At 36.9% G+C, this 25,999-nt stretch overlaps 1 protein-coding gene across 1 annotated transcript in view; it reads left to right on the forward strand.

Annotated features, from left to right (window-relative positions):
• CUL5 (cullin 5) overlaps positions 1 to 25,999 on the forward strand; it is an 85,831-nt gene that overhangs the window by 24,946 nt on the left and 34,886 nt on the right. Inside the window, exons 3-7 of the mRNA XM_004470849.5 lie at positions 8,237 to 8,336; positions 12,437 to 12,613; positions 14,981 to 15,122; positions 16,890 to 17,035; positions 17,118 to 17,198. Coding sequence (XP_004470906.1) covers positions 8,237 to 8,336; positions 12,437 to 12,613; positions 14,981 to 15,122; positions 16,890 to 17,035; positions 17,118 to 17,198 — 646 coding nt within the window. The remainder of the gene's footprint in view (positions 1 to 8,236; positions 8,337 to 12,436; positions 12,614 to 14,980; positions 15,123 to 16,889; positions 17,036 to 17,117; positions 17,199 to 25,999) is intronic.

Here is a 25,999-nt window from a genome sequence, read left to right on the forward strand (position 1 = left end):
TTTCTTAAAACGGGGCTTAAATTTAACAATCTTATTCTTTGATACCAACTTACTTTATTTTTTTTTATTTTTTATTTTTTTAAAGATTTATTTTTATTTATTTAATTCCCGTCCCCTCCCCCGGTTGTCTGTTTTTCTGTGTCTTTTTGCTGCGTCTTGTTTCTTTGTCCACTTCTGTTGTCCTCAGCGGCATGGGAAGTGTGGGCGGCACCATTCCTCGGCAGGCTGCTCCCTCCTTCGCGCTGGGCGGCTCTCCTTATGGGTGCACTCCTTGCGCGTGGGGCTCCCCTACGCGGGGGACACCCCTGTGTAGCACACTCCTTGCGCGCATCAGCACTGCGCACGGGCCAGCTCCACACGGGTCAAGGAGGCCCGGGGCTTGAACCGCGGGCCTCCCATGTGGTAGACGGACGCCCTAACCACTGGGCCAAAGTCCGTTTCCCCCAACTTACTTTAATACTTATGTAAACTATGTTCCTATACCCCTCAGTCCCCCAACTTTATGTAGTTCTAGTTACAAGTTATATCTTTCATACATTATGAACCCAAAACTATTACCTTATCATTACATTTTATGCATTTGCCTTTTAGATCCTGTAAGAAGTCAAAAGTGGAGTTACAAAGCAAAAATAAAAATAAAATATAAATATAGCATTTATATTTACCCATGACAATACCTTCATTAGAGATCTTTATTTTTAATGTGGTTTTAGTCAATTGTGTAGTCTTCTTACCTTTCCATTTGCAAAAATCCCTTTAGCATTTATTGTAGGGCTGGTCTAGTGGCAACAAAATCCTCCAGCTTTTGTTTATCTTGGAATTTTTTTTTTTTAAAGATTTATTTTTGTTTATTTCTCTCCTGTCCCCCCCCCCCCCCGCCCCCACAGTTGTCTGCTCTCTGTGTCCGTTCACTGTGTGTCCTTCCATGTCCACTTGCATTCTTGTCAGGCAGCACTGGGAATCTGTGTCTCTTTTTTGCTGTGTCATCTTGTTGCATCAGCTCTCTGTGTGTGCGGTGCCACTCCTGGGTGGGCTGCGCTTTTTTCGCAGGGCAGCTCTCCTTGAGGGGCACACTCCTTGCACATGGGGCTCCCCTATGTGGGGCACACCCCTGCGTGGCAGGGCATTCCTTGTGCGTGGCAGCACTGTGCGTGGGCCAGCTCACCACACGGACCAGGAGGCCCTGGGTTTGAACCCTGGACCTCCTATATGGTAGGCAGACACTCTATCATTTGCACCACACCCACTCCCCTATCTTGGAATTTTTGAAAGACAGTTTTGCTGGATATAGACTTCATGGTTGGCTTTTTTTTTTTTTTTAATTTGCCTCAAGATATTTTCTAATTTCCCTTGTAATTTCTTCTGCAACCCAGTTCATATCAATGAGTCCATAGGATATTTCTCCTTTTGTGTCTGGCTTATTTCACTCATCATCATATCTCCAAGGTTCCTCCATGTTGTCATCCCAATTATTTCTTCTTAAAGCTAAATAATATTCTATCGTATGAATATACCACATCTTGTTTATCCATTCATCATTTGACAGACACTTAGGTTGTCTCCATCTTTTGGCAGTTGTGAACAGTGCCACTTTGAATATTGGTGTGCAAATACCTGTTTGCATCCTTGCTTTCAGTTCTTCAAAATATATTTCTAGTAGCAGGTGGCTGGATCATAGGCAGTACTGTATTTAGTTTCCTGAAGGACCACCAGATCATCTTCCACAGAGGTTGTACCATTTTATACTCCCACCAACAGTGAAGGAGTGGTCCTATTTCTCTATGTCCTCTCTAGCACTTACAGGTTTCTGTTCTTTTAATAATGGCCACTCTGTATGGTTAGGGTGATACCTCATTGTGGATTTGATCTCCATTTCTCTAATAGCTAGTGATGCTGAACATCTTTTCATGTGTCTTTTGGCCATTTGTATTACCACCTCAGAAAAATGTCTATTCAGTTCTTTTGCCCATTTTTTAATTGGGTTGCTTGTCATTTTGTCGTTAAGTTGTGTGATCTCTTTATAGAACATGGAGATCAATCCCTTATCAGATAAATGGTTTCTGAGGATTTTTTCCCATTGAATAGGTGGCCTTTTTACTTTCTTGAGAAAGTTTTTTTAAGAACAAGTGTTTAATTTTGAGGCAGTATATGTTGGGTTTCTTGAATGTACATATTCATGTCTCTTGTCATTATTTCTTTGGACATTCTTTTTACCACTTTCTTTTTTTCTTCTTCTGGGACTCCCATAATGTGTACATTGGTACACTTGATGGGACTGTTTCTTTCTAGTTCTTTTTTTTTTAGATATGTATTTATTTCTCCTCACCCCCTCTTTGTTTCGCATTTGCTGTGTCTGTCTGTTGTCTGCTGGTCTTCCTTTTAGGAGGCACTGGGAACTAATCCTGGGGCCTCCGATGTGGGAGGGAGGTGCCTAATCGCTCGAACCACCTCTGCCTCTTGCTTTGTTGTGTTGCTCATGATGTATTCCTCCTTGTGTCTCTTGTGTCATCTTGTTGTGTCACTTCGCACATCAGCCCATCATGTCAGCTTGCTGTCTTGCGCGTCTTCTTTAGGAGGCACTAGGAACTGAACCCAGGACCTCCCTCTCTTGAGCCACATCCACTTCCCTTTTTCTAGTTCTTTTAATCTTAAATTCTACTTTGAGTGATATTAGTTATTACCACTGGTTCTTGCTTTCTCTTTGTGTTTGCCTAGTATCTCTTAAGACACAGTGTCTTTTAAGGGAATAATTGATTTTATTCTCATTTAATATTATAACTGAGATTCTTGTTTTTATTGCTTCTTTATAACTTACTGTTTCCTTATTTTTTTTCCTTGTTTTTGTTAATTTGAAAGTTTTCTTGCATTAATCATTAGCTTTCTGTCTCTTGCTCTCCCGTCAGAGGTATGTGGTGCTACTATTAATAGAAAACAAAATGCTATTATCTTTCACACCCAGGTCATACTATTTCTCCTCTGTATCCTTTCTGCCAAGTAAGTTGAAACTTTTGAAATACTTTTCACCTCTTGCTTTTTCTCCCATCCTTTCCCCTTATCCCCTTGAGACCTTTGAAAAGCTTTAACTTCTCACCTCTCTCACTCCCCAACCCCTAGATATTTCCAAATTAGTTAAGTATTTAAAAAGAATTTCCCTTACCTCATGTCCCTTTTTAAAAGCACTTTGGTTATTTATTTCAATATGGTACATTTTTATCCATTCATACTGAATTTCGTTCCTTTTTTCTTAAGATTTATTTATCCTCCTGCCTCTCATTGTTTGCACTCACTGTCTGCTCTCTGTGTCTGTTAGTTGTGTACTTGTCTTCTTTTTAGGAGGCATTGGGAACCTAACCTGGGACCTCCCATGTTAGACAGGCACTCAATTGCTTGAGCCACTTCCACTCCCTGTTTCTTATGTCTCTTATTGTGTTTCTTTGTTGCATTATCTTGTTACGTCAGCTCGCTGCTCTAGCCCATCGCATCAGCTCACTGTTTTGCTTATCTTCTTTAGGGGACACTAGGAACTGAACCCGGTTCCTCCTATGTGGTAGGTGGGTGCCCAACTGCTTGAGCCACACCCACTTCCCTGTAGTTCATTCTTATCCATTTATAGTTAATTTAATATATTTATTGCTATTAAATTATTATTTAATTTATTATAATAATATTATCACTATTATTTCCTCCATTTTCTTTTGAAGTACTATTTGATATAAAAGATAAAATGCATGAACTAGAACTAAATGCATCTACATGGGTAAATAGGAGAAGCAGCGTTGAATGTAAAAATTATTCGATGTGATTTCTGTAAGGTTCAGAAATGCCTATAATGTGTAAAAAAATCACAAATGACTAATTCAGGTTTGATTTTAACTTCTGGGGAGGGATGAAGGACAGTAGGATTGAGAAAGGAACAGAGAGCCTTAAGGATATCGTACATCATATAGTTCTCAAATATATTACAGTATATTCCTGAAATTGTATGAAAATTGAATAGAGACTTAACATGTTCTCTTATGCGGTGGTGAGTAGATAATGTGTTTTGAATAAGAAAGTAAGTTGAGGACCTCCTTCCCTAATGTAGCAATGTGTTGGATTACCTAGAGATTGGGAATAGGGATCTGGAGAGGATGAACCAGGTTGCTCACAGGTTTGACTCTTCCTTGAGTAAGATTTCCAGGGAGTTACCCAACCCAGCCCCTTTACCACATTACACCCTCTTGCCTGTGAGACTCAAGTCATGTTTGAACCCTCCTGACATGTGCCTAGCAGAGGTTTGAATACAGCAGGGGTCCTAAGGCAGGCCTATTCTTGGCAGACAAGGAACTCCTCTGATGGTGGCTTTGGCTTCAGAACTCCCCAGCAGATTTCCAAATTTTCTTAGAACTGCATTGCAGCCTAAGACTCTTGCTATTCAGCCTTCCTTCCTTTCTTTTCTCCTCTTGTAGGGGTCAGCATTTCCTTCAATAAATCTCTTGCACATCTAATCCTATCTGCTTCTAAGAGGACCTGAAGGTAACATATGAGTGTTTAGGTGGAATGCTTGGGACATAGTAACCAGTCAGTACATGTTGTTGTTACATAAGTAGACTAAGTAGGAGATTATGGTGACTTTGACAATGTAGTGGTAATGGGTAGAAGTGTCCAAATTGGAGGGACATTTAGGTGATGGATTAAATGTAAGGGATAAAAAAATGTTGGTTTGCCCCAAACTCATTCCTTATCATTTCCTATTTCACATCACACTTTACATCCGAGCCATATTGATTTGCTTAAGTAAGGTTCACTGGCAACACCATGGGGATTTACAGTCCTTTACTCATACTCTTATTTTTTCCTAAAATATCCTTTTCCATGCCTTCTTAGCCCTTAGCCTGATAAACTATTTGTTACTTGAGATTAAGTTCAGGAATCAACTTCCAAGATGTATGCCTTTTTCTACTCTACCTCCCACTTCCACCCTTATACTCTCCTTGAATTCCTAAGTCTTCTTGTATTTATATGCATAATAGTTGAAAACATTGACTTATGATCTGTCTATTTTTATATCTGTTTCCGCTTTTAGTCTCTAGGTTCCTTTAGGTCATAAAGTGAAACTGTAGAGATATGTAGGGGTCAGTTAACCATTTTGCACTTTATTCAAAGAGCAATGACAAACTGTTGGAAGATTTAAGTATGAGATAACATGATCCAATTTGAATTTTTTTTTTCAGTTTTCTTTTTTTGAAGTATATCATTCATACATGAACACACATAAACAATAAGTGTAGGGAAGCGGATTTGGCCCAACAGATAGGGGGTCCGCCTACCACATGGGAGGTCCAAGGTTTAAACCCAGGGCCTCCTGACCCATGTGATGAGCTGGCCCACACACAGTGCTGATGTGCGCAAGGAGTGCCGTGCCATGCAGGGGTGTCCCCCACGTAGGGAGCCCCATGTGCAAAGGGTGCGCCCCGTCAGGAGAGCTGCCCAGCATGAAGAAAGTGCAGCCTGCCCAGGAATGGCGCCACATACATCGGGAGCTGACACAACAAAACAAAACACAGATTCCAGGTGCTGCTGACACAAGCAAGCAGACACAGAAGAACACACAGCGAATGGACAGAGAGAGCAGACAACGGCGGGGGTGGTATGGGGAAGGGGAGAGAAATAAATACAAATAAAAATAAATAAATCTTTAAGAAAGAACCAAAATAATAAGTGTATAGTAAAGATTGCGTACTTACAAAATAAACACACTTAACATCACACAGGTCTCATACATCACTCCTCCACCAACTCTTTGCATTGATGTGAAACAGTTTTTACAAACTATGCAAGAACATCATCAAAATATTTCTACCAACCATAGTCCTTATCTTAGATTTGGTGTATTTTTCCCCCAACCCATACTATTTTTTTTTTTAATATATTTTTGTTACAGATATTGTGAACTTGCAAAACAATCGTACAGATGCATAGATTTCCCATACAGCTCCACATCCTGGTGGAACATTTGTTACAGATTATGAGATAATATCATCAGACTATTACCACCCATCATGGTCCATAGCATACATTTGGCACACTTTTTCCATACACCTCCATTATCAACACAGTGTAGCTTGGCATTAATGCAAGAATATTATAGTATTGCTGTTAACCAGAGTCTGTAAGTCACGCCAATTGTAGTTTTCCCATGTTTCTCCATATTCCCATTACCCTGCAATAGTGATGTACATCTGCTCTAGCTCACAGGACTCTCTTGCATTTGTACCCTTAACTGCAATTCTCCCAATTTGAATTTTATAAAGATCAATTTGGTGGCTGTTTGTTGGATAGACTGAAGGGTATACAAGAGTGAATTTGGGGAAATGGTTTAGTTTGGACTCTGGAGCCTGAACGCCTGGCTCTACCACATACTCTTGCTCTGTGATCTTGGGAGTGTTACTTAACCTTTCTTTGCTTCAGTTTTCCCATCTGTAAAATGGGAATAAAAATATTTACTTTAGGGAGCAGATGTGGCTCAAGCAGTTGAGTGCCTCCTTCCCAAATGGGAAGTACCAGGTTCAGTTCCCATTGCCTCCTAAAACAAAAAGGTAAACAACAAATAAACAAAAAAAACAGCTCAACTCAGGAGAGCCAATGTGGCTCAGTGGTTGAGCACCAGCTTTCCACATGCGAGGTCCAGGCTTCAGTCCCAGGAATCAAAAAAAAAAAAAATTTACTTCAGAGTTGTTGTGAGGATTAAATGAGTTAAATATTTAATCTTGTATGGCTCATAGGAAGCAGTCAGGTGTTACTTATTACCATTATTACTAAACAAATATTTGTACCCTTAACTGCATCCTAGGTACTAGGCCAGGCACAACTATTAAATTGAACTTTAACACATGACAAAAGCAAGTTCAAATTAATATGCAGACAAAACTTTGGGTTGTATTATTATACTTAAGAATCCAAATATATAAAACAAACCATTTGACCATTGACATGTAATAATTATTGACATGTTTTATTTTTATTTCTTTCACATTTTTTGTAGCAGGGGCTCCATCCGTTATGTACTGAATGTCCCTGTCTTCTTTTTACAGTAGATAGGTGACATCTACTATCTACTATAGAGATGTTTCCTGCTCTACAATTTGGTAATTAAGAAATTATCAGCATTAATACCAAAGTTATGAACATGTTAAACTAATGTTGAACGTATTTCTATAAGGAGTGGACCTTGAGTAAATTATGTCAACTTTATAAATTCGTATTTCTAAATATACCAATTTATGAGAGCTTTTGTTGGTTTTTTAAAGATTTTTCTTTTTTAAAAAATTTCTCTCTCCTTCCTGCCCCCACCAGTTTGTCTGCTCTCTCTGTCCTTTCGCTGTGTATTCTTCTGTGTCTGCTTGTATTCTTATCAGCAAGACTGGGGAACTTCATCTCTTTTTTGTTGCGTATTCTTGTTGCATCAGCTCTGTGTGTGTGCAGCGCCACTCCTGGGCAGGCTGCACTTTTGTCGCTCTGGGCAGCTCTCCTTGCGGGGCGCACTCCTTGCACATGGGGCTCGCCTACTCGGGGGACACCCCTGCGTGGCACAGCACTCCTTGTGCACTTTAGCACTGCGCGTGGGCCAGCTCATTACACAGGTCAGGAGGCCCTGGGTTTGAGCTCTGGACCTCCCATGTGGTAGGCAGATGCTGTCTGTTGAGCCATATTCACTTCTCTGTTTGTTTTAAATAAAGGAGAATCAATACTAATTGATGGGGAAATAAGCAGTAAGTATATGGGAAAAGTTAGGAGATTTTCTTTAGTAGGAATTTAAATGACTAATTTTTCGAAGAGGATACAGTTTACATTTCTTGTGTTAGAGAAATAAATGATTTGGACTTGTCTTTGCTCAAGAAAATATTAATTATCATTAACTTTGGGGAGTGGGATTGGGAGATGAGAACATGCATGCTTTTTGTAATTTATCATTTTGTGTACTCTATTTTTTGGCCATACACATGCATTGCTTGTTTAATTGAAAATGTTTATACAGTAAGTAGCAGATCTTGGAGGAAAACAGTGACAAAAGAAAATAAATATAGAAACAATTGAGCCTGTGAGACAACTTACAAAGAATGCTTTATATGTATGAAGGGATTCAAGTGCCCTTAGTATGTTCTATAATTTAGAAACTGTATTAATAGAATGTAAAGTTAAGTTTCTATCTGTTCTTGCTCCATTGTTAATTTGTTTACATGCTTTATTTTTATAGGGATGTGCATGCAGTCTGTCTCTGGGATGACAAAGGGCCAGCAAAAATTCATCAGGCTTTAAAAGAAGATATTCTCGAGTTTATTAAGCAAGCACAGGCAGTAAGTTCTTTATCTTTGCTTTATATTAGATTTGTTTTTAAAACTTTGAGAATATCCTTTTTTTTTTTTTTTGAGATCCTGGAGATTGCACCTGGAATCTCCTACACATGAAGCATGTGCTCAACCTTTGAGCTCCACCCACTCCCCTCACATTGATTTTTGAATATTTGTTAAATAAACTTTTTAATGAAATGATTGCTGTTTGTTGTTTTTTATTGTTGTTATGACAGTGATTTTTCTGTCAAGATAATACATCATTCTCAATTAAAAGATGCTTATATAAACCAGGTTTTGAGAAGTTTATTAGAAATTTCCATCACCATTTTTTTTTTTACTTTCCATCAATCCACATATTTTTTTCTCATGACTGGCACCTCCTGTCAAGCTGATTGTAACTTTCCTCAATTCCAGATAAAATTCTTAGGTTGTCCTTTGCACTGCTACTTGCTCCTGAACTGAAATTCAGTATTCTTGAGTTGATAAAATGTTTAAGTGTTCAATATTATTGAAATGAAGACAAAGTTCATTTAGGCATTAGGTCAGTTATACAAACCTACTTTTGTTTGTTTTGTTTCTTTTTAACACCTTTGTTTTTGGGGAAAATTACTGTAGAGGTATAGTATTGTGAATAAACTATGGCTTCACTAATGAATTCCTTAACTGCTTTGAAGAAGGGCCTAAGGATAGCAGGTTACTTGCCTTTCTCTAAAAGTGAAATCTGAAAACTAGAGGGCTATAATTTCTTACTCTTTACTTGAGTTTTTTTTCAGTATCTTGTATGTTAGTAAAAGTTACTTAAAAATATGGCTAAATACGAATAGCTGATCAGTTGGAAATTAAAAATGAGTTTTTTCTATATAAGACTTAAAGGAAGTATTGAAATTGAATATGTGACTGGCACATAGTCTTCTCATAGCTATTACTTTGGTAATATAAGAATGATGTCCCATTGGATATTACTTAGGATATTAAATATATTATTGATAATACTGTTTATTGTGCCATCTTAATCAGTGATTTCAAATAAGTTTATAGTTTTATAGGAAATTAACTTTTAATGAAAATGATCATTTTCATACTTAGACATTAAATGTTTTAATATAAAGTCAATCAAAACTGTATTTTTCTAAAATTGATATAGATATAGTTTCTGCTTGTATTGGAAAACACATCAGCTTATCAGTTATGACTTTTGGTAAATATAAATTTTGTCTGTTTCAGATCAATAGAGTTTTATTCTTTAGCTTCTAGAAATATGCTCATGAAGAATCTTCTTAGATATTTTTAACAAATGTTAAATATGTATATATACTTAAATCTAGAAAACAAGATATGTAAAGGTTTTACTGTAACATGAGCTGCGGAAGAACCTAAAGTGAGATTTAAAACCACTAATTCAGAGCACTTAAATTTTAGGAATAGCAGTATATGATGCCAGAAATATGTATGTGATTTTAAAAGATTTTTTAACTTTTAAGATAATCTAACTTTGTGAGTCATTTTAACTGACAGTATCTAATAGAGCTTATCTTTTTAGGAAGAGCCATAATCTCCCAAAAGGGAAAGGCAATATGCATTAAAGTATTTATTATAGCATTATTTTATATGACAAAAAAGAGGAATAAAAGTTATATATAATGCTTGGGAAATTATTAGGAAATTGGATTTTTTTTTCTTTCAGATTAAAAACTGTTCTGTTTGGTCCCAATTGTGTGGTTTAGCACTGTGGGCTGGGCTCAGCTGATTTTGCCTAAGGTAATTAGTACAGTAGCAGTCACCTGGTGGTTCTGCCAGACCAGATGGTCCAAGAGAGACTCACAAACCTCGTGGGTTGGTATTAGTTTTCAGGTGGTTCTCTCTTTCCTTTTGTAGTTTCCCTTACTCAAGGAAATTAGCTTTTGAGGTGAAAGCGGAATCTACAAGACTGATTTAGATCCAGGTTTGGGAGTTTCATAATATCACATCTGTGTTATTCTGTTGGTCAGAGCAAGTCACAGAAGCAGCCTGCACTCCAGGGGTTGGGAAATCGATTCCACTCTCTTGTTTTTAATTGGGATATGATTCATATACCATAATAGTCAACCTTTTAAAGCATACAATCTAGTGCTTTTTAGTATATTTTTAAGGTTGTACAAACTATTGCCAACCAATACCAGAACATTTTCATCATCCCTAATAGGAAGTTTTCGCCCATTAGCAGTCACTCTCCATTCCCTCCTCCCCCTACCCACTAGCAACCATAATCTACTTTCTATCTCCAGGGATTTGCCTATTCTGGATATTTCATATAAATGGAGTCATACAATATGTGACCTTTCGTGTCTGGCTTATTTCACTTAGCATTATGCTTTCAAAGTTTATCCATGTTATAGCATGTATCAATACTTTATTTCTTTTATGACTGAATAATATTCCCTTGCATAGCTATAACACATTTTATTTTTTACTTAATGAGCATTTGGGCTGTTTCTACCTTTTGGCTATTATGACTAATGCTACTATGAACACATTAGTATGTAAGTTTTTATGTGAACCTAAGTTTTCATTTCTCTGGGGTACATATCTAGGAGTGCAATTGTTGGATCATATAGTAACTATATTTTATTTTTTTAGGAACTGTCAAACTTTTTCAACATGACCGTTCTGTTTTACATGTTCACCAGAAATGTATGAGGCTTCCAATTTCTGCTCATCCTCACCAGCACTTATTATTTTTTGTCTTTTTTATTTTAGCCACCCTAGTGGTATGAAGTGGTATCTCATTGTGATTTTGATTTCTATTTCCCCTAGTAGTTCATGTTGAGCATCTTCTCATATGCTTGTTGGCCTTTTGTATATCTTCTTTGAAATAATGTCTGTTTAAGTCCTTTGCCCATTTTTAAAAATTGTATTGTCTTTTTGTTGTTGAATTGTAGGAGTTGTTTTTTTTTAATATATATATTCTAGGTATTAAACCCTTGCCAGAGAAATGATTTGCAACTATTTTCTCCCATTCTGTAGGTTGTCTTCTCAGTTTCTTGGTAGTATTCTTGATGCGCAGAAATTTTTAGTTTTTGTCAAATCCACTTTACCTATTTTTTCCTTTGGTTGCTTGTGCTTTAGGTTGCCTAGGCCATCTTTGTTTTCTCTTAAGAGTTTTATGGTTTTAGCTCATAAATTAGGTTGCTGACCGATTTTGAGTAAAATTTTTTATATGGTGTCATAATTTCATTCTTTTGCATGTGAATGACTAGTTTTCCCAGCACCATTTGTTGAAAAGACAGTTCTTTCCCTATTGAGTTGGTTTTGGCATTCTTGTCAAAAATTAGTTGGCCATTTTTCCCCATCTTTGACTGTTTATATGTGTACTTATATGCCTTATACCCACCCCTCTGCAGTGTCCCAATGCAACCAAAAATAGTAGGTTGTGGACCCTTGGGGAGAGACACCTGGACATACTCCTTTCCCAGCTGTGGGACATAAAAACCACTTAGCTAATTTTGGGGGGATGGGCACTGAGGAATTCAGATAGGAGGAAGACTAACTGTGTTAAAGACTGCCTTAAACTGCTTGGGTTCTCAGTATGTGCATGTATGACTTCTATTTTTCTAAACATTTCTGTGGTGAAATATACATACAAAAAGTGCATAAAAATCATTAAGCATGAAGAATAGTTATAAAGCAAATAACAATTTATCTACCATCCAGATTAAGGAACAAACAGTTGGCCGTGAATGTATGGGTTTGTTTCTAAACTCTCGGTTCTATGAAAATTACATTCTTCAATAAAAAAGAACTTATTAATAGTGTTAATCTTAATAAGGATAATACTTATTAAGTAAAGTAAGAGAAAAAGTAAAACATAAAATTATACCTAAACCATGTTTACAACTACATGTGATCTGTAGATACATGTTTAAGGCCAATACAGATAAAAATTTGTTTTATTTATTTAAAGTGCAAAGAATGAGGGCATTTCATTTCTTTACCTTTTAAAATTTAGATTGCTATAATACAGTTCATATAGTAAAGTATTTTAAAATTATGGCATGAATACGTTTTGTTCTTATTCTTTAGCACACCCGCATTTATTTCAAATTGGTATGATTCTTTTCTTTCAGCGAGTACTGAGCCATCAAGATGATACAGCTTTGCTAAAAGCATATATTGTTGAGTGGCGAAAATTCTTTACACAATGTGATATTTTACCAAAACCTTTCTGTCAACTGGAGATTACCTTAATGGGTAAACAGGGCAGCAATAAAAAATCAAATGTGGAAGACAGTATTGTTCGAAAGGTAAACCATGTTTTCTCATTATTTCCTGATGTTCTTCAGAAAGGGTAATTAGAAGGGTTTTTCTACTTCTCGTATAAATTCCTTTTCATCTCTTTCTGGGCTTTATTGAATAATACTATTTTCCTTTTATTCATATTTAGCTTCAATTCTGTCATCTCTGTGAGGTCTTAAGATCTAGATCTGTGTCTTCAAACAAATTTCCTTTTCCTTTTCACTTTCTCCTTTTCCTAGTTATGCAGTATTTTATTTCCTTATTTGTTTGTACTCTTATCTTCCTATAAATTAATTTTTTTTTTCTCTTTCAAAAATCTCTCCTTTTAGTATTTTTTAAAATTTCTTTTCCCTTCTTGGCCTTCCTTCCCCCCCTTCCCCCCATTGTCTGCTCTTTGTGTGCATTCACTGTGTGTCCTTCTGTGTCTGCTTGTATTCTTGATGGCAGCACTGGGAATCTGTGTCCTGTTTTTGTTGCGTCATCTTGCTGTGTCAGCTCTCTGTGTGTGCAGCACCATTCCTGGGCAGGTTGCACTTTTTTCGCGCTGGGCGGCTCTCCTTGCAGGGCGCACTCCTTGTGCGTGGGGCTCCTGTACACAAGGGACGCGCAGACACTCCTTGCACACATCAGCATTGCACATGGGCCAGCTCATTACATGGGTGAGGAGTCCCTGGGTTTGAACCTTGGACCTCCCATGTGGTAGGCGGACACCCTATCCATTGGGCCAAATCCGCTTCCCGTAAATTGCCTTTTGATTACTAAACTGCTACTGTTTTTATAATTTTCCTTTCACTTGATTATAGTTATTAAAGACTCAGTATATATTGTGTTAATTTTCATATCTTGCATAATTTCTCATTAAAAGCTCTGTCCCCAGTAACAACTCATGATTTAATAGAAAGAATTCAGCCTCGATGAAAGGTCCCAGACTTTCATTGTTTTGAATCAGTATACCAATTCGGTAAACAAATTTTAGCATAGATCATAACTGATTAAGGAGGCATCTGACAGGTTTTTCTGCAGTGAAGTTACTTTTTGTTATCAATATCAGCTTACAGATTTTTACTTAATAATGGCTTCCTGGAATCAGCTACTTAACATTGAAATCTAGTTCAAATAATATTCTTATATTTGTGCTATTAACCACAGTTCTTATCTACTCTGGGTTCAATGTGTTAATCAGTCCCTAGATTATTCTCTAGCTTTCTTTCAATTGACGTTTATATCCCTTGCCTACTTCTGTCAGCCACAATCCCATTTACAAAACAACTGTGTGTGATTTATACTTACTATAATGTGTTACCATCAACTCTGTCCCTTCCACACTTTCACAGTCAAGCTAATTAAAAATTCTAGGGAAGCGGCTGTGGCTCAAATAGTTGGGCTCCCATCTACCATATGGGAGGCCCTGGGTTCGTGCCCTAGGACCTCCTTGTGAAGGCAAGCTGTCCCGTATGCTGCGGAGAGCTGATGGCCCATGCACCACGGAGAGCTGGTGCAGCAAGATGATGCAGCATAGGGAGACAAGCAGATACAGAAAAAAAAAACACGCAGCAAACGGACACAGAGAAGAGACAGCAAAGAATGGAACAAACTGCAAGTAGGGGAATAAATACATCTTAAAAAAATAATAAAAAATAAAAATTCTACATATATTAGGCATCGGTGCCCCTTTCTCAGCCCTCATCCTATCTCCTAGTAACCTACACTCCAGGTTTTAACTCTATGCATTTATTCTTCGTATTTAGTTCATATTGGCAGGACCATACAATATTTGTCCTTTTGTTTCTGTCTTATTTCACTCAGCATAATGTCCTCAACATTCATCAATGTTTTCATATGTGTCCCAATTTCATTTCTTCTTACAGCAGCATAGTATTAATCATATGTATATGATGCATTTTGTTTATCCATTAACTGGTGATGGATGCTTGGGTTTTTTCCATCTTTTGACAACTGTGAATAACGCTGCTGTGAACATGGGTGTGCAAATATATGTTTGCGTCACAGTTTTCAGTTCTTCTGGATTTATTCCTAGTAGAGGGATTGCCATATCATATGGCAGTTGTCTACCATATATAATTTTTACAATCACTTGAAATTGGTACTGTTATTTTCACTATTACACAGATGGGAAAGCAAGTAAATAGGTGACAGAACTGGGATCCAAAACCTATTTTATCTGTTTTTGAAATACGTGATCTTTCCAATTATGCTAAATACACTGTTTCCCTGACATAAGCAAGTGGCTATAGGCCTAAGAATTTGATTTTCCTTTTTAGTGTTTGTACTTAAATCATTTGTGTGTGTGTGTATGTGTTACTTGGTATATTAATGATTGAAAATGATTAAATATTTTACTGTTTTTTCCCTAGCTTATGCTTGATACATGGAATGAGTCAATCTTTTCAAATATAAAAAACAGACTCCAAGATAGTGCAATGAAACTGGTACATGCTGAAAGATTAGGAGAAGCTTTTGATTCTCAGCTTGTCATTGGTGTAAGAGAATCCTATGGTATGTGCTAAACTTTTATAATCATAATTTACTTTTCATGGAAATTCTGGGTTAATTATAGAATCAAAGTTATGTTCATTTGCACATGAAGTCACATTTACTTTTTGTGCCAAATGCTTTTAAGAGTACACAAAAGGTACTAATTCTGCTATAAAGAAACCTACAAAAATTCATATTCACATATTAATATTTATTTCTCAATGTTATCCATTTCTTGGCTGGTGAGTCTTATTTAGCAACCTAAATTAGAAAATATAAATGTTAATTTTTAGCTCATAAAAAGTAACTGATTTTTTACTTCTGTTTCAGGAAGTAAATTATTTCCATATGTACATTCTTCTTGTAACCTCTCCTTTTCTGACAGTGACATTCTATTTGTTCTTTCAATCAGATATAATATTTTTTCTGACTTGAGAAATCTTTCCTCCTCCCTCTTTACCTTCTTAGTCCTTCTCATCCTCTGTTTCCTTAAGGAGACCTTTCTTAATTTTCACGCTAAATTAGATCCTCTCAGTGCTTCCTAGTATTTGCCTTCCCTATCATAATACTTTTGTTCATTATCTGTGTTTTTGACACTATATCTTTACTTAGCATAGAATGCCTGGCACAAAGTAGTTCTTTAGGTATCAGGTCTTTAGTTTTTCATTGGCAATGTCCTTGAAAATTATTTATTATTTCTTCAGCTACCAGTAGCTTAGACCTCTTTAAGCTCAACATCCAGACTTTTGAGAGCCTTCTAATAGTGATCTAATCTGTGTGTACTGTCCCATGGGGTTAATTTTGAAGTACTGTTTTATTGGTGCATTTCTTATTCACCCTTTTAGGGGTATGCTCATGCTTAATTTAGGTTAACTTGAGACTCTCACATCTCTCAAACTAGTCCTAACCTACCATATATATACCTTATTTCCTACTAACATTACAATCCACTCAGACCGACCTAGTCCTCGTACCTTGAGTTTGGCCTTTTGCTTTTCCACTTCTAAGTGTATCGTTATGTTACTAATCTCTAAGAAAATCCTAGTTTATTCCTTAAAATTCATTTTAAGTCTCATTTCTTCTGTGAAATTTTTTTTTTTTAAGGATTTATTTATTTTTATTCCCCCCGCCCCCCCCCATTGTCTGCTCTCTGTGTCCATTCATTGGGTATTCTTCTGTGTCTGCTTGTATTCTCAATAGGCGGCACTAGGGATCTGTGTCTCCTTTGTTGCTTCATCTTGCTGCGTCAGCTCTCCATGTGTGTGGCACCACTCCTGGGCAGGCTGCGGTTTCATGTGGGGCAGCTCTCCTTGTGCAGGGACCACTCCTTGACCAGGGGGCACCCTTACATGGGGGCATCCTGCATGGGCTGTCACTCCTTGCACGCAGCAGCACTGTGCGTAGGCCAGCTCACCGCACGAGCCAGGAGGCCCTGGGTATCGAACCCTTGGACCTCCTATATGGTAGACAGACACTGTTGAGCCACATCTGCTTCCCAGTGAATGGTTTCTTGATCATTCAATTAGAAGTTAGTCTCTTGCTTGTTCAAATATAAAATATAAGTCCCTGTTATCTGTACTATTTATTTGTCACTTTTCTGCCTTGTGCTGGTATCTTTTTGTTTTTATAAGTTTCTTATGGAGGAAGACTTTGTCTTATGTGGTTTAAGTTCTCAAGAATTGTGACAATCCCTTGCACATAATGACTTCTCAATATTTGTTTCATTTATTGTGCTCAAAATACTGATTTGAATCATAATTAGAGTAAAATTTATTTTCTGTTTTTCAGTAAACCTTTGTTCTAATCCTGAGGATAAGCTTCAAATTTATAGGGACAATTTTGAGAAGGCATACTTGGATTCAACAGAGAGATTTTATAGAACACAGGCACCCTCATATTTGCAACAAAATGGTGTACAGAATTATATGAAATATGTAAGTCAGAACTTAGTATATGTTATAATTAGAGCTTTTCTCTTGATATTCTTAAAATGATTGCTATTTTGCTTCTGGACAGGCAGATGCTAAATTAAAAGAAGAAGAAAAACGAGCACTACGTTATTTAGAAACACGACGAGAATGTAACTCCGTTGAAGCAGTGAGTAGTTTTGTAATTGAACATTTTATGGGTTATTTGAAGTACAATAGCCTAGGGATGGCAAATACAGGACACAAATAATAATTATCCTTTCTCATGTCTCTGAAAAACATTACAAATTGATTATAGAAGTCTTTCCTAATGAGCCAAAGCATAACCTTAGAAGGCAACTTATTCAGAACAAATTGTTCTTAGTGCTAGTGTGTAAAATAACATATATTTGCCATCCTTGTTTAAGACTTTTTATTATATTTAATGTGCTTAAATTTCCTTATTGTTTTTTGAATATCTGAAGTTAAGCCTTTATAGTGACTTAAATGTTGCAAATAAAATATACCTTCCTAGAGATATTTACCTTTAAAAAACATTATTAAAAAAAAGCCAAGAAGAAAAAAAGTAAAATAAAAAACATTATTCTGTTTTGTATTCTTAGAATAAAAACTAAGTCACAATATTTAAGACAAGATGTGACTGCCCTTGATCATGATATTAGAAAAAGTTTTGAGTTATGTATGGTTTTGTTTAAATACAATAAATGAATTACTTCTTACTTTGGATTTAGCAACAGAATTCAGGCTAAGTTCTTTTATAATTTAATTTTGAAACTGAATCAATATAATTATGATGGAAATAATTATTTTTTTGAACTGAATTTACATGGATTTCTTGTTTCAACTGAATTTGACGATATTTCAAAACCTCAGGTTAAAGAGGAATACTACATCTATTTTTGCTTCTTTCCTTGGTTGATTAAAGTTTATGTTTTGAAAAGAATTACCAAGTTAGAATTTAAGTATTAAACTCTGCAGCTGAGTTTTTTTTTTCTTTTATAAAATCACTTTTATTGAGATATATTCACATTCCATACAATCCATCCAATGTGTATAATCAGTGGCTTTTGGTAGATTCAATTGTGTATTCTTCACCACAGTCAATTTTAGACCATTTTCATTACTCCAAAAAGAAAAACCTCATATCCCTTAGCAGTCACTTCTCAATTCCTCTGTCCTTCCCCAGCCCTGCATAACCCCTAATCTAATTCTATCTCTATAATTCATTTATATAAATGTGTAATCATACATTTTTAAAAATTACTTTAATTTTTTTAAATTAAGGAGGTTGTAGGTTTACAGAAACATCCTGTAAAAAATACATTTTCATGTACCTCTCTATCCTTGACACTATGTATTAGTGTGTTTCCTTTGCTACGCTTGATGAAAGAACTATTAAAATATTACTGTGTAACTATAGTCCATAGTTTATAACAGGTGTATTTTTCTCATATATCACCCTATTATTAACACCTTGTGATAGTATTGTACATTTGTTATAATTCATGAAAGAACATTCTTATATTTTTACTATCAACTACAGTCTAGCATCCACAACAGGGTTCAATGTGTTACAGTCCCATGTTTAGTGTAGTCCATCTGAAGTGTATATCCAGTGGCTCTCAGTGTAATCACAGTGTTGTGTCTCATCTCCACAGATAATTTTAGAACATTCCCATTCTCAATTATAGTCTGTAATTTATATTAGTTATATTTTTCTCATATATGTATGTTATTAAGACCTATAATAGTGATATACATTTGTTCTAGTTCGTGGAAGAACGTTCTTGTATTTATTTGTACTATTAACCACATTCCTCATCTACCACCGAGTTCACTGTTATGCAGTCCTAACTTCGTAACATTTTCTTTTCTAATTTTATGACCCTAGACTTCCCCTTTTACCCACAATCATATCTATAAATCATCTCTGTTAATTACACTCAGAGTAATATGTTACCATCATCTCTTCATTTCCACACATTTACATCAACCTTATAAAAATTTCTGCAGTCATTAAGCATCATTTTTAAAAGGCAAAATGAAGGGACAACTCAAGCCATTTATTCCAAGTAAAAGCTCTTTCTTTAGAGAACAAAGATATGGGTATGTTTTTGAACTCTGAATATTGTCTGTGTTGAGTATTTATCCGTTTCACCAGTTAATTATTTTAGTTCATTTCATTTGGTAAAATACATGTTCATACTAATTAATGTTGTTAATGTGAGTAAAAATTATTTCTACTTGTTGGAAGCTGTTTTCAAACTTCTTTTTTTTTCATGGGATAAAATATTAATATTTGATATGAGAACATAAGGCTTTTTTTCCCAAAGATTTATTTATTTTTATTAATCTACTACTCCCCCCCCCCCATTGTTTTATGCTTGCTGTCTGCTCATCTTCTTCGGAGGCTCTGGGACCAAAACTCGGGGCCTCCCATGTGGGAGGGAGGCACCTAATCGCTTGAGCCACCTCTGCTCCCTTTTTGTTGTGTCTCTCATTGTATTTCCTCGCTGTGTCTCTTGGTTGCATCATCTCACTGTGTCATTTTGTTGTGTTCAGCTCACTGTGCCAGCTCATTGTCTTGTTTGTCTTCCTTAGGAGGCATCAGGAACTGAACCTACGACATCCCATGTGGTAGGTGGGGCCCAGCTGCTTGAGCCACATCCGCTTCCTATCATAAGCCTTTTTTATATTGTCATTTTTAAAATTTTAATTTCATAATATAAAATACTGATTGGTCAGAATCATGTGAGAGTATCAGTCCTAAGTATGTTTTTTTACAGTGAAAATTGACCTTAGTGTGCTAAAGTAAGCATGGAGTTTGGACAGAATCTTGGGAATCTGTTCAAATATAACAACGTTTCCTTTAGTTCCTTTCAATCCTTAGGACCTGGGACCTAGATTTAGAATCAGAGGTATAATATTTCAGTTTGCCTATATCCAAACTTTTTTTTTTTGTTTTTTGCTTCTGACTTTTCTTTGGCGTCTTTCATCTTAAATGATCTTAAATGACAATCATGTTTATTCTTAGTTCTGAAATCACACTGAGTTACTTTATTTCCTTGTTTTTTTATTATTTTTTATTTTGCTATTGGAAAACAAAGGGTAATTTAGTGATTAAATAGATATTCTTTATAGAAGCTTAAAGCCAGGTTTGGGATACATTCAGAAGGCAGGAAAGGTCACTTTTAAAACAGATATGCTATAGTCAGAGTTATCCCTCAGGAAGTTTAATCTGGCACAGTATGAAAGACTAACTGGAGTGGGAAAGAGCTGGAATAGGAAATAGGACTTTTTTGTAATAATTCAAGCAAAGTTTTATGAGAATCAAATAGGACTATAGCAATGGGGATGGAAAGGACAAGGGTAGAGACAATGACTTCCCAGAGGGTGGGACATTGTATCACACTGGATTGGTTAGATATGGAAGGTAATTAAGTCAGCAGTGTTTCTGAAGTTTTGTCTTGGGAGAATTGTGTTGTTACAGAAGGCCTAAGTCTCAGTAGTGAGGGAGAAAGGTGAGTTCATTTTGTGGGATTTGAGTACTTTGAGTGATTGATGTGCCTAGTGTCTGGGTGGGAATGTGCAATTTTGTAACACAGAATTGTTATTCTGTTCTTCTACTCCAGTTTATAAAGTTTAGTTATATCATACAGACATTAAACTTACGGAAATTCTATTATAGAGGACCAGCTAGATTGAGAGAGGGCAAGAAAAAGAATGAGTTAGAGGATGAGAAAGATAAATGACCATACTCAGATAGTAATTTGTATAGAGCAGTTTAGTCTCTCTACTTCCCCCTGCCCTGCAGCCCTTTTTTTTCTTGCTATCTGCTCTCTGTGTCCATTCACCATGCGTTCTTCTGTGTCTGTATTTATTTATTTTTATTTTCTCGTGCCCCCCCCCCCGTGGCTTGTTTGTCTGCTCTCTGTGTCCATTTGCTGTGCACCCTTCTGTGTTTTTACTTGTCTCCCTTTTTTTTTGTTGCGCCACCTTGCTGAGTCAGCACTCTGCAGCAGGCGGGTGGCTCTCTGCAGTATGCGGGGCGACCCTGCCTTAACAAGGAGGCCCTGGGTTGCGAACCTAGGGCCTCGCATATGGTAAACAGGAGCCCAACTGATTGAGACACAGCTGCTTCCCTAGTCTCTCTACTTTAACACACAAATACACACATTTATACACATTTGAAAAAGAAATAGAAGATGTGAATTTGCTATTCCACGGTTACCAACCCAGTGTGAGCATCTCCCCCATGCTGAGTGCTTCTAGGGTTTAAAGATAAATATTGCTCTTACAGCATAGCACCTAAGTGCAATGCAGCTATATAGGGTATGCATCCAAATAAACTGTACTTTATGGGGGATGTAAGAGGTCTCTTTCTGTGGTTTGTTTTTCATTAACATGTGTACAGAAAAATGCACAGATCTTAAGTATAAAATCAGTGAATTATCACAACAGGAACAGAAATATGAAAACCCCAGAAGAAGAATTATTAGCAATTCAGAAACCTTCCCTCATACTTCCAAGTTACTACTCTCATCTTCTAGGGTTATCAGTATCCTGACTTAAAAAAAAAAAAATCAATTTTATTGATACATATTAATAAAGCATACATTTCACCCAAAGTATACAATCAGTGGTATTTGGTATAAGCACATAGTTGTGCATTTATCACTTCAGTCATTACTATAGCATTTTCATTATTTCAATTATAGTAATAAAAAACAAGACAAGAAAATTCTTCACCTCAATCTCATGATACTTCATCTGCTGTACATAACTGCTATTTCTGGCTTAACTTGCACAATTTATTTTTTAAAGCTATTTTATTGAGATATATTTACATCCCATACAACCTATCTAAAGTGTATAATTAGTGGCTTTTAGTATAATCATAATGTTGTGCATTCATCACCACAAAAAATTTTAGAACAATTTCACTACTGCAAAAAACAAAACTCCACACCCCTTAGCAGTCCTTTTTTCCCCAAATGTTACATTAAAAAAATATGAGGTCCCCATATACTCCCCCCCTCACCCCACTCCTCCCACATCAGCAACCTCTTTCATCATTGTGGCACATTCATTGCATTTGGTGAATACATTTTGGAGCACTGCTGCCCCACATGGATAGTGGATTACATTGTAATTACACTCTCTCCCAGTCCACCCAATGGGCCATGGCAGGACATACAATGTCCAGCATCTGTCCCTGCAGTACCACCCATGACAACTCCAAGTCCTGAAAATGTCCCCACATCATATCTCTTCTTCCCTCTCATTACCCTCAGCAGCTACCATGGCCACTTTATCCACATCAATTTAGCAGTCCTTCTAAGCTCTACATAATCACTATTCTAATTTTATCTTTATAAATTGATTTATGTTTATATTTTTTATAAATAGAATCATGCATATGTAGTACTTTATGGTTTCTTTCACTTGGCATGATGGGTTTTTTTGGTCTGATATTAAGATCTTGTAGTATTAACATACCTTTGTTCAGCTTCAAAGAAAACTAGTCTTATATGTGCAATTTTGCCCATATTCATATTTCACATACAGTTTTACTATGCTAGACAGTCCCATGTTACATTTTTTAGCTTTCCTTTTAGTAACATACATGACCTCAGATTGTCCCTTTAAACCACTTTCATACCCACATAATAGTACAGCTAGTTAGAAACGTTAGGTTGGGCTTTCATCTTTTCTATTCATTTCCAAAGATAAACACACATCCTTTTTACCAATTCTGCACGAGGTAACCCTGAGCTTTCCATTCTCTAAACTCATTTTATTTTCTGGTGATCTGTTTTCAAGTTATTAACACCATGAGATTAATCTGTATATTTAGTTCATAGTAGTGTAGTCATACAGTATTTGTCTTTTTGTGTCTGGCTTGCTTTACTCAACATTGTGTCCTCCAGGTTTATCCATATTGTCATATGCTTCATGACTTCATTTTTTTTCTTATAGCTGCATTAATATTCTATCATGTGAATACACCACAGTTTGTTTATCCATTCATTGTTTGATGGGCATATGGTTTGTTTCCGTCTTTTGGCAATCATGAATGATGACACTGTGAACATCGGTGTGCAGATGCCGGTTTGTGTCACTGCTCTCAGTTCTTCTGGGTATATACCCAGTAGTGGTATTGCCAAGTCATATGGTACATCTATAGTTACCTTCTTTAGGAACTGCCAAACAGTCCTCCACAGTGGCTATACCATTCTACATTCCCACTAACAGTGAATAAGTGTTCCTATCTCTTCACATCCTCTCCAACATTTACAGCTTTCCAACTCTCTTAGTTTCTCTTCATGTGTGAATATTTTACGCTTACATTCATAATCGGAGGACAGTTTTGCTGGATAAAGAATTCTTGGCTGGCAATTTTCCTCATTCAGTATCCTAATTGTGCCATACCATTGTCTTCTCGCCTCCATGGTTTCTGACGAGAAATCTTCACTAAGTCTTACTGGGTATCCCTTGTATGTGATGGTTTGCTTCTCCCTTGCTGCTCTCAGAATTTTCTCTTTATCTTTGATGTTGGACATTCTGAGTAGTATGTGTCTTGGAGTAGGTCTGTTTGCATTTAGTCTGATTGGGGTATGCTGTGCTTCTTGGACATATTAAGTTCATTTCTTTTGAGAGAGTTGGGAGATTTTCAGCTATTATCTCCTCATATACTCTTTCTGCCCCTTTTCTCTCCGTCTGAAACTCCTATGCCATTTATGTTGCTGTGTTTCATGTTCATTCAGCTTCCTGAATCTGCTCAATTTTTTCCATTCTTTTCTGTGTTCTTTCTCTCTTCAATATCAGCTGTTCTCGCTTCCGTATCACTTATTCTGTCATTTCAAGTCTGCTGTTACATGCCTCTAATGTGATTTTGATCTCATATGTCATGTCTTTGATTCCCATGAGCTGTTACTTTCTCATTCATATTTTCAGTTTCTTCTTTGTACTCACTCATTATCTTCTTGATGTCCTTTTTCTCTTTAGTCATATTATCTTTCAAGTCATTTGATTTTGGAAATTTGTGTGCATGTCAGTGATTAGTTGTCTCAAATCCTGCATCTCTTCTGGGACTTCAATATATTTCTTTTCTTGCGCCATTTGCAATGCATATCACAGACCAAGGACTAATATTAATATTCCTAATAAATAATTTTTAAGAATTGAGGGTCAAGGAACAAAAACCTAACAGATAAAAATGGGAAAATTTATGAATAGAATTCACACAAAATATACACAATAATACAACCCCCCCCCCCCATTGTCTGCTCTCTGTGTCTATTTGCTGTGTGTTCTGTGCCTGCTTGCATTCTCGGCGGCACCAGGAATCTGTCTCTTTTTTTTGTTGAGTCATCTTGCTGCATCAGCTCTCCATGTGCAGCACCACTCCTGGGCAGGCTGTGTTTTTTTTGCATGGGGTGGCTCAATGCAGGGCACACTCCTTGCATGTGGGGCTCCCCCACGCTAGGGAAACCCCTGCATAGCAGGGCACTTCTTGCTCATAACACCACTGCCTGTGGGCCAGCTCAGGCCAAGAGACCCTGGGTTTGAACCCTGGACCTCCCATGTGGTAGGTGGATGCTGTATCAGTTGAATCATGTCCTCTTCCAGAAACAGAATTCTTGGTTGGCAAACTTTCACTTTCACCCCTTCAAATATGTCATCCCATTGCCTGCTTGCAACCTTTGTGGTTTCTGAAGAGAAACTGACACTTAATCTTATTGAGGTGTCCTTATATGTGATATGTTGTGTTTCTCTTGCAGCTTTTCTCTTTATTGTTGACATTCAGCAGTTTGATTATAATATGTCATGTTGTGGGTCTCTTTGGGTTTGTCCTGTTTGGAGTTCATTGAGAGGCACCACGAGATCTTTGGATGTGTATATTCACATCTTTCTTTAAATTTGGGAAGTTTTCACACATTATCTCTTTGAAAATTCACTGTGCGCCTTTCTTTCTTTTCCTTCTGGGACTCCCACAATGCATATACTGGTATACCTGATGGTGTCCCACAGGTTTCTCAGCCTTTGATCACTTTTCTTTTTTTTTCTTTCTGCTTCTCAGACTGGATGCTTCCGATTGTGTTATCTTCAGGTTCACTGATTCTTTCTTCTACCAGCTCCAATCTGTTGTTGCATCCCTCTGGGGAATTTTAATTTCTCTTACTGTAGTCTTCAGCTCTATTTGGTTTCTTTTCATAATTTCCATCTCTATCGATATTCTCTTTGTTTTCTTCTACTGTTTTCCTGATATCCTTTTGTTCTTACTCCATGTTTTCCTTTAGCTCTTTGAGCATATTTAAGACCTTTCAAAAAAGTCTTTCTCTGGAATGTTTCAGCTCTGAGCTTCTTCATGATGGTTTCTAAGGCTTTATTCTTGTCCCTTGCCTGGGCTTCACCTCCTCTTTCTTTGTAATGTTTTTGTTGAAATGTGGACATTTTGATATTTTAATGTGTTATTGATGGAATTTAGACTCTAAGGCATCTGTTCTTTAAGCTTGTATCCAGCTAGTGTTATGGCAGTGTTCTCGTTGAATGCTAGGAGGTGTCGGAGGAGGAGGGAGGATGGAAAGGAAGGTTAAAAAAGAAAATACCTTTCCCAGTCTTTGCAGATCTATCCGCGGACTCTTCTCCTTCAGAGCATATCCATACAGTGAGTTTAGAGACTAGCTCAAGGACAGAGTATAGGGGCATCCCTAATCTTTTCTGCTCATGGATCTTGGCTTGGGCATGTACATCTGGCCCTAGGAATTTCCCCATTTTTACAGGTAGAAATGGCCTCTCTCACTAGGAAACAGTTTTCTCAAGGTCCCAGATGCTGCACTGTATGTCCCATACCCACTAACTCCCTTGCCCCAGCATCCGACTTTACTGTCCTCCCACAGGGTTCTGAAGGAGAATTTTGTGAAGTGCCCTCTACTTGCAGGGCCAGTTCTGGAGTGGTGAACTTGC

The sequence above is a fragment of the Dasypus novemcinctus genome, chromosome 27, assembly GCF_030445035.2.
Source record: "Dasypus novemcinctus isolate mDasNov1 chromosome 27, mDasNov1.1.hap2, whole genome shotgun sequence".
Lineage (NCBI taxonomy): Eukaryota > Metazoa > Chordata > Mammalia > Cingulata > Dasypodidae > Dasypus > Dasypus novemcinctus.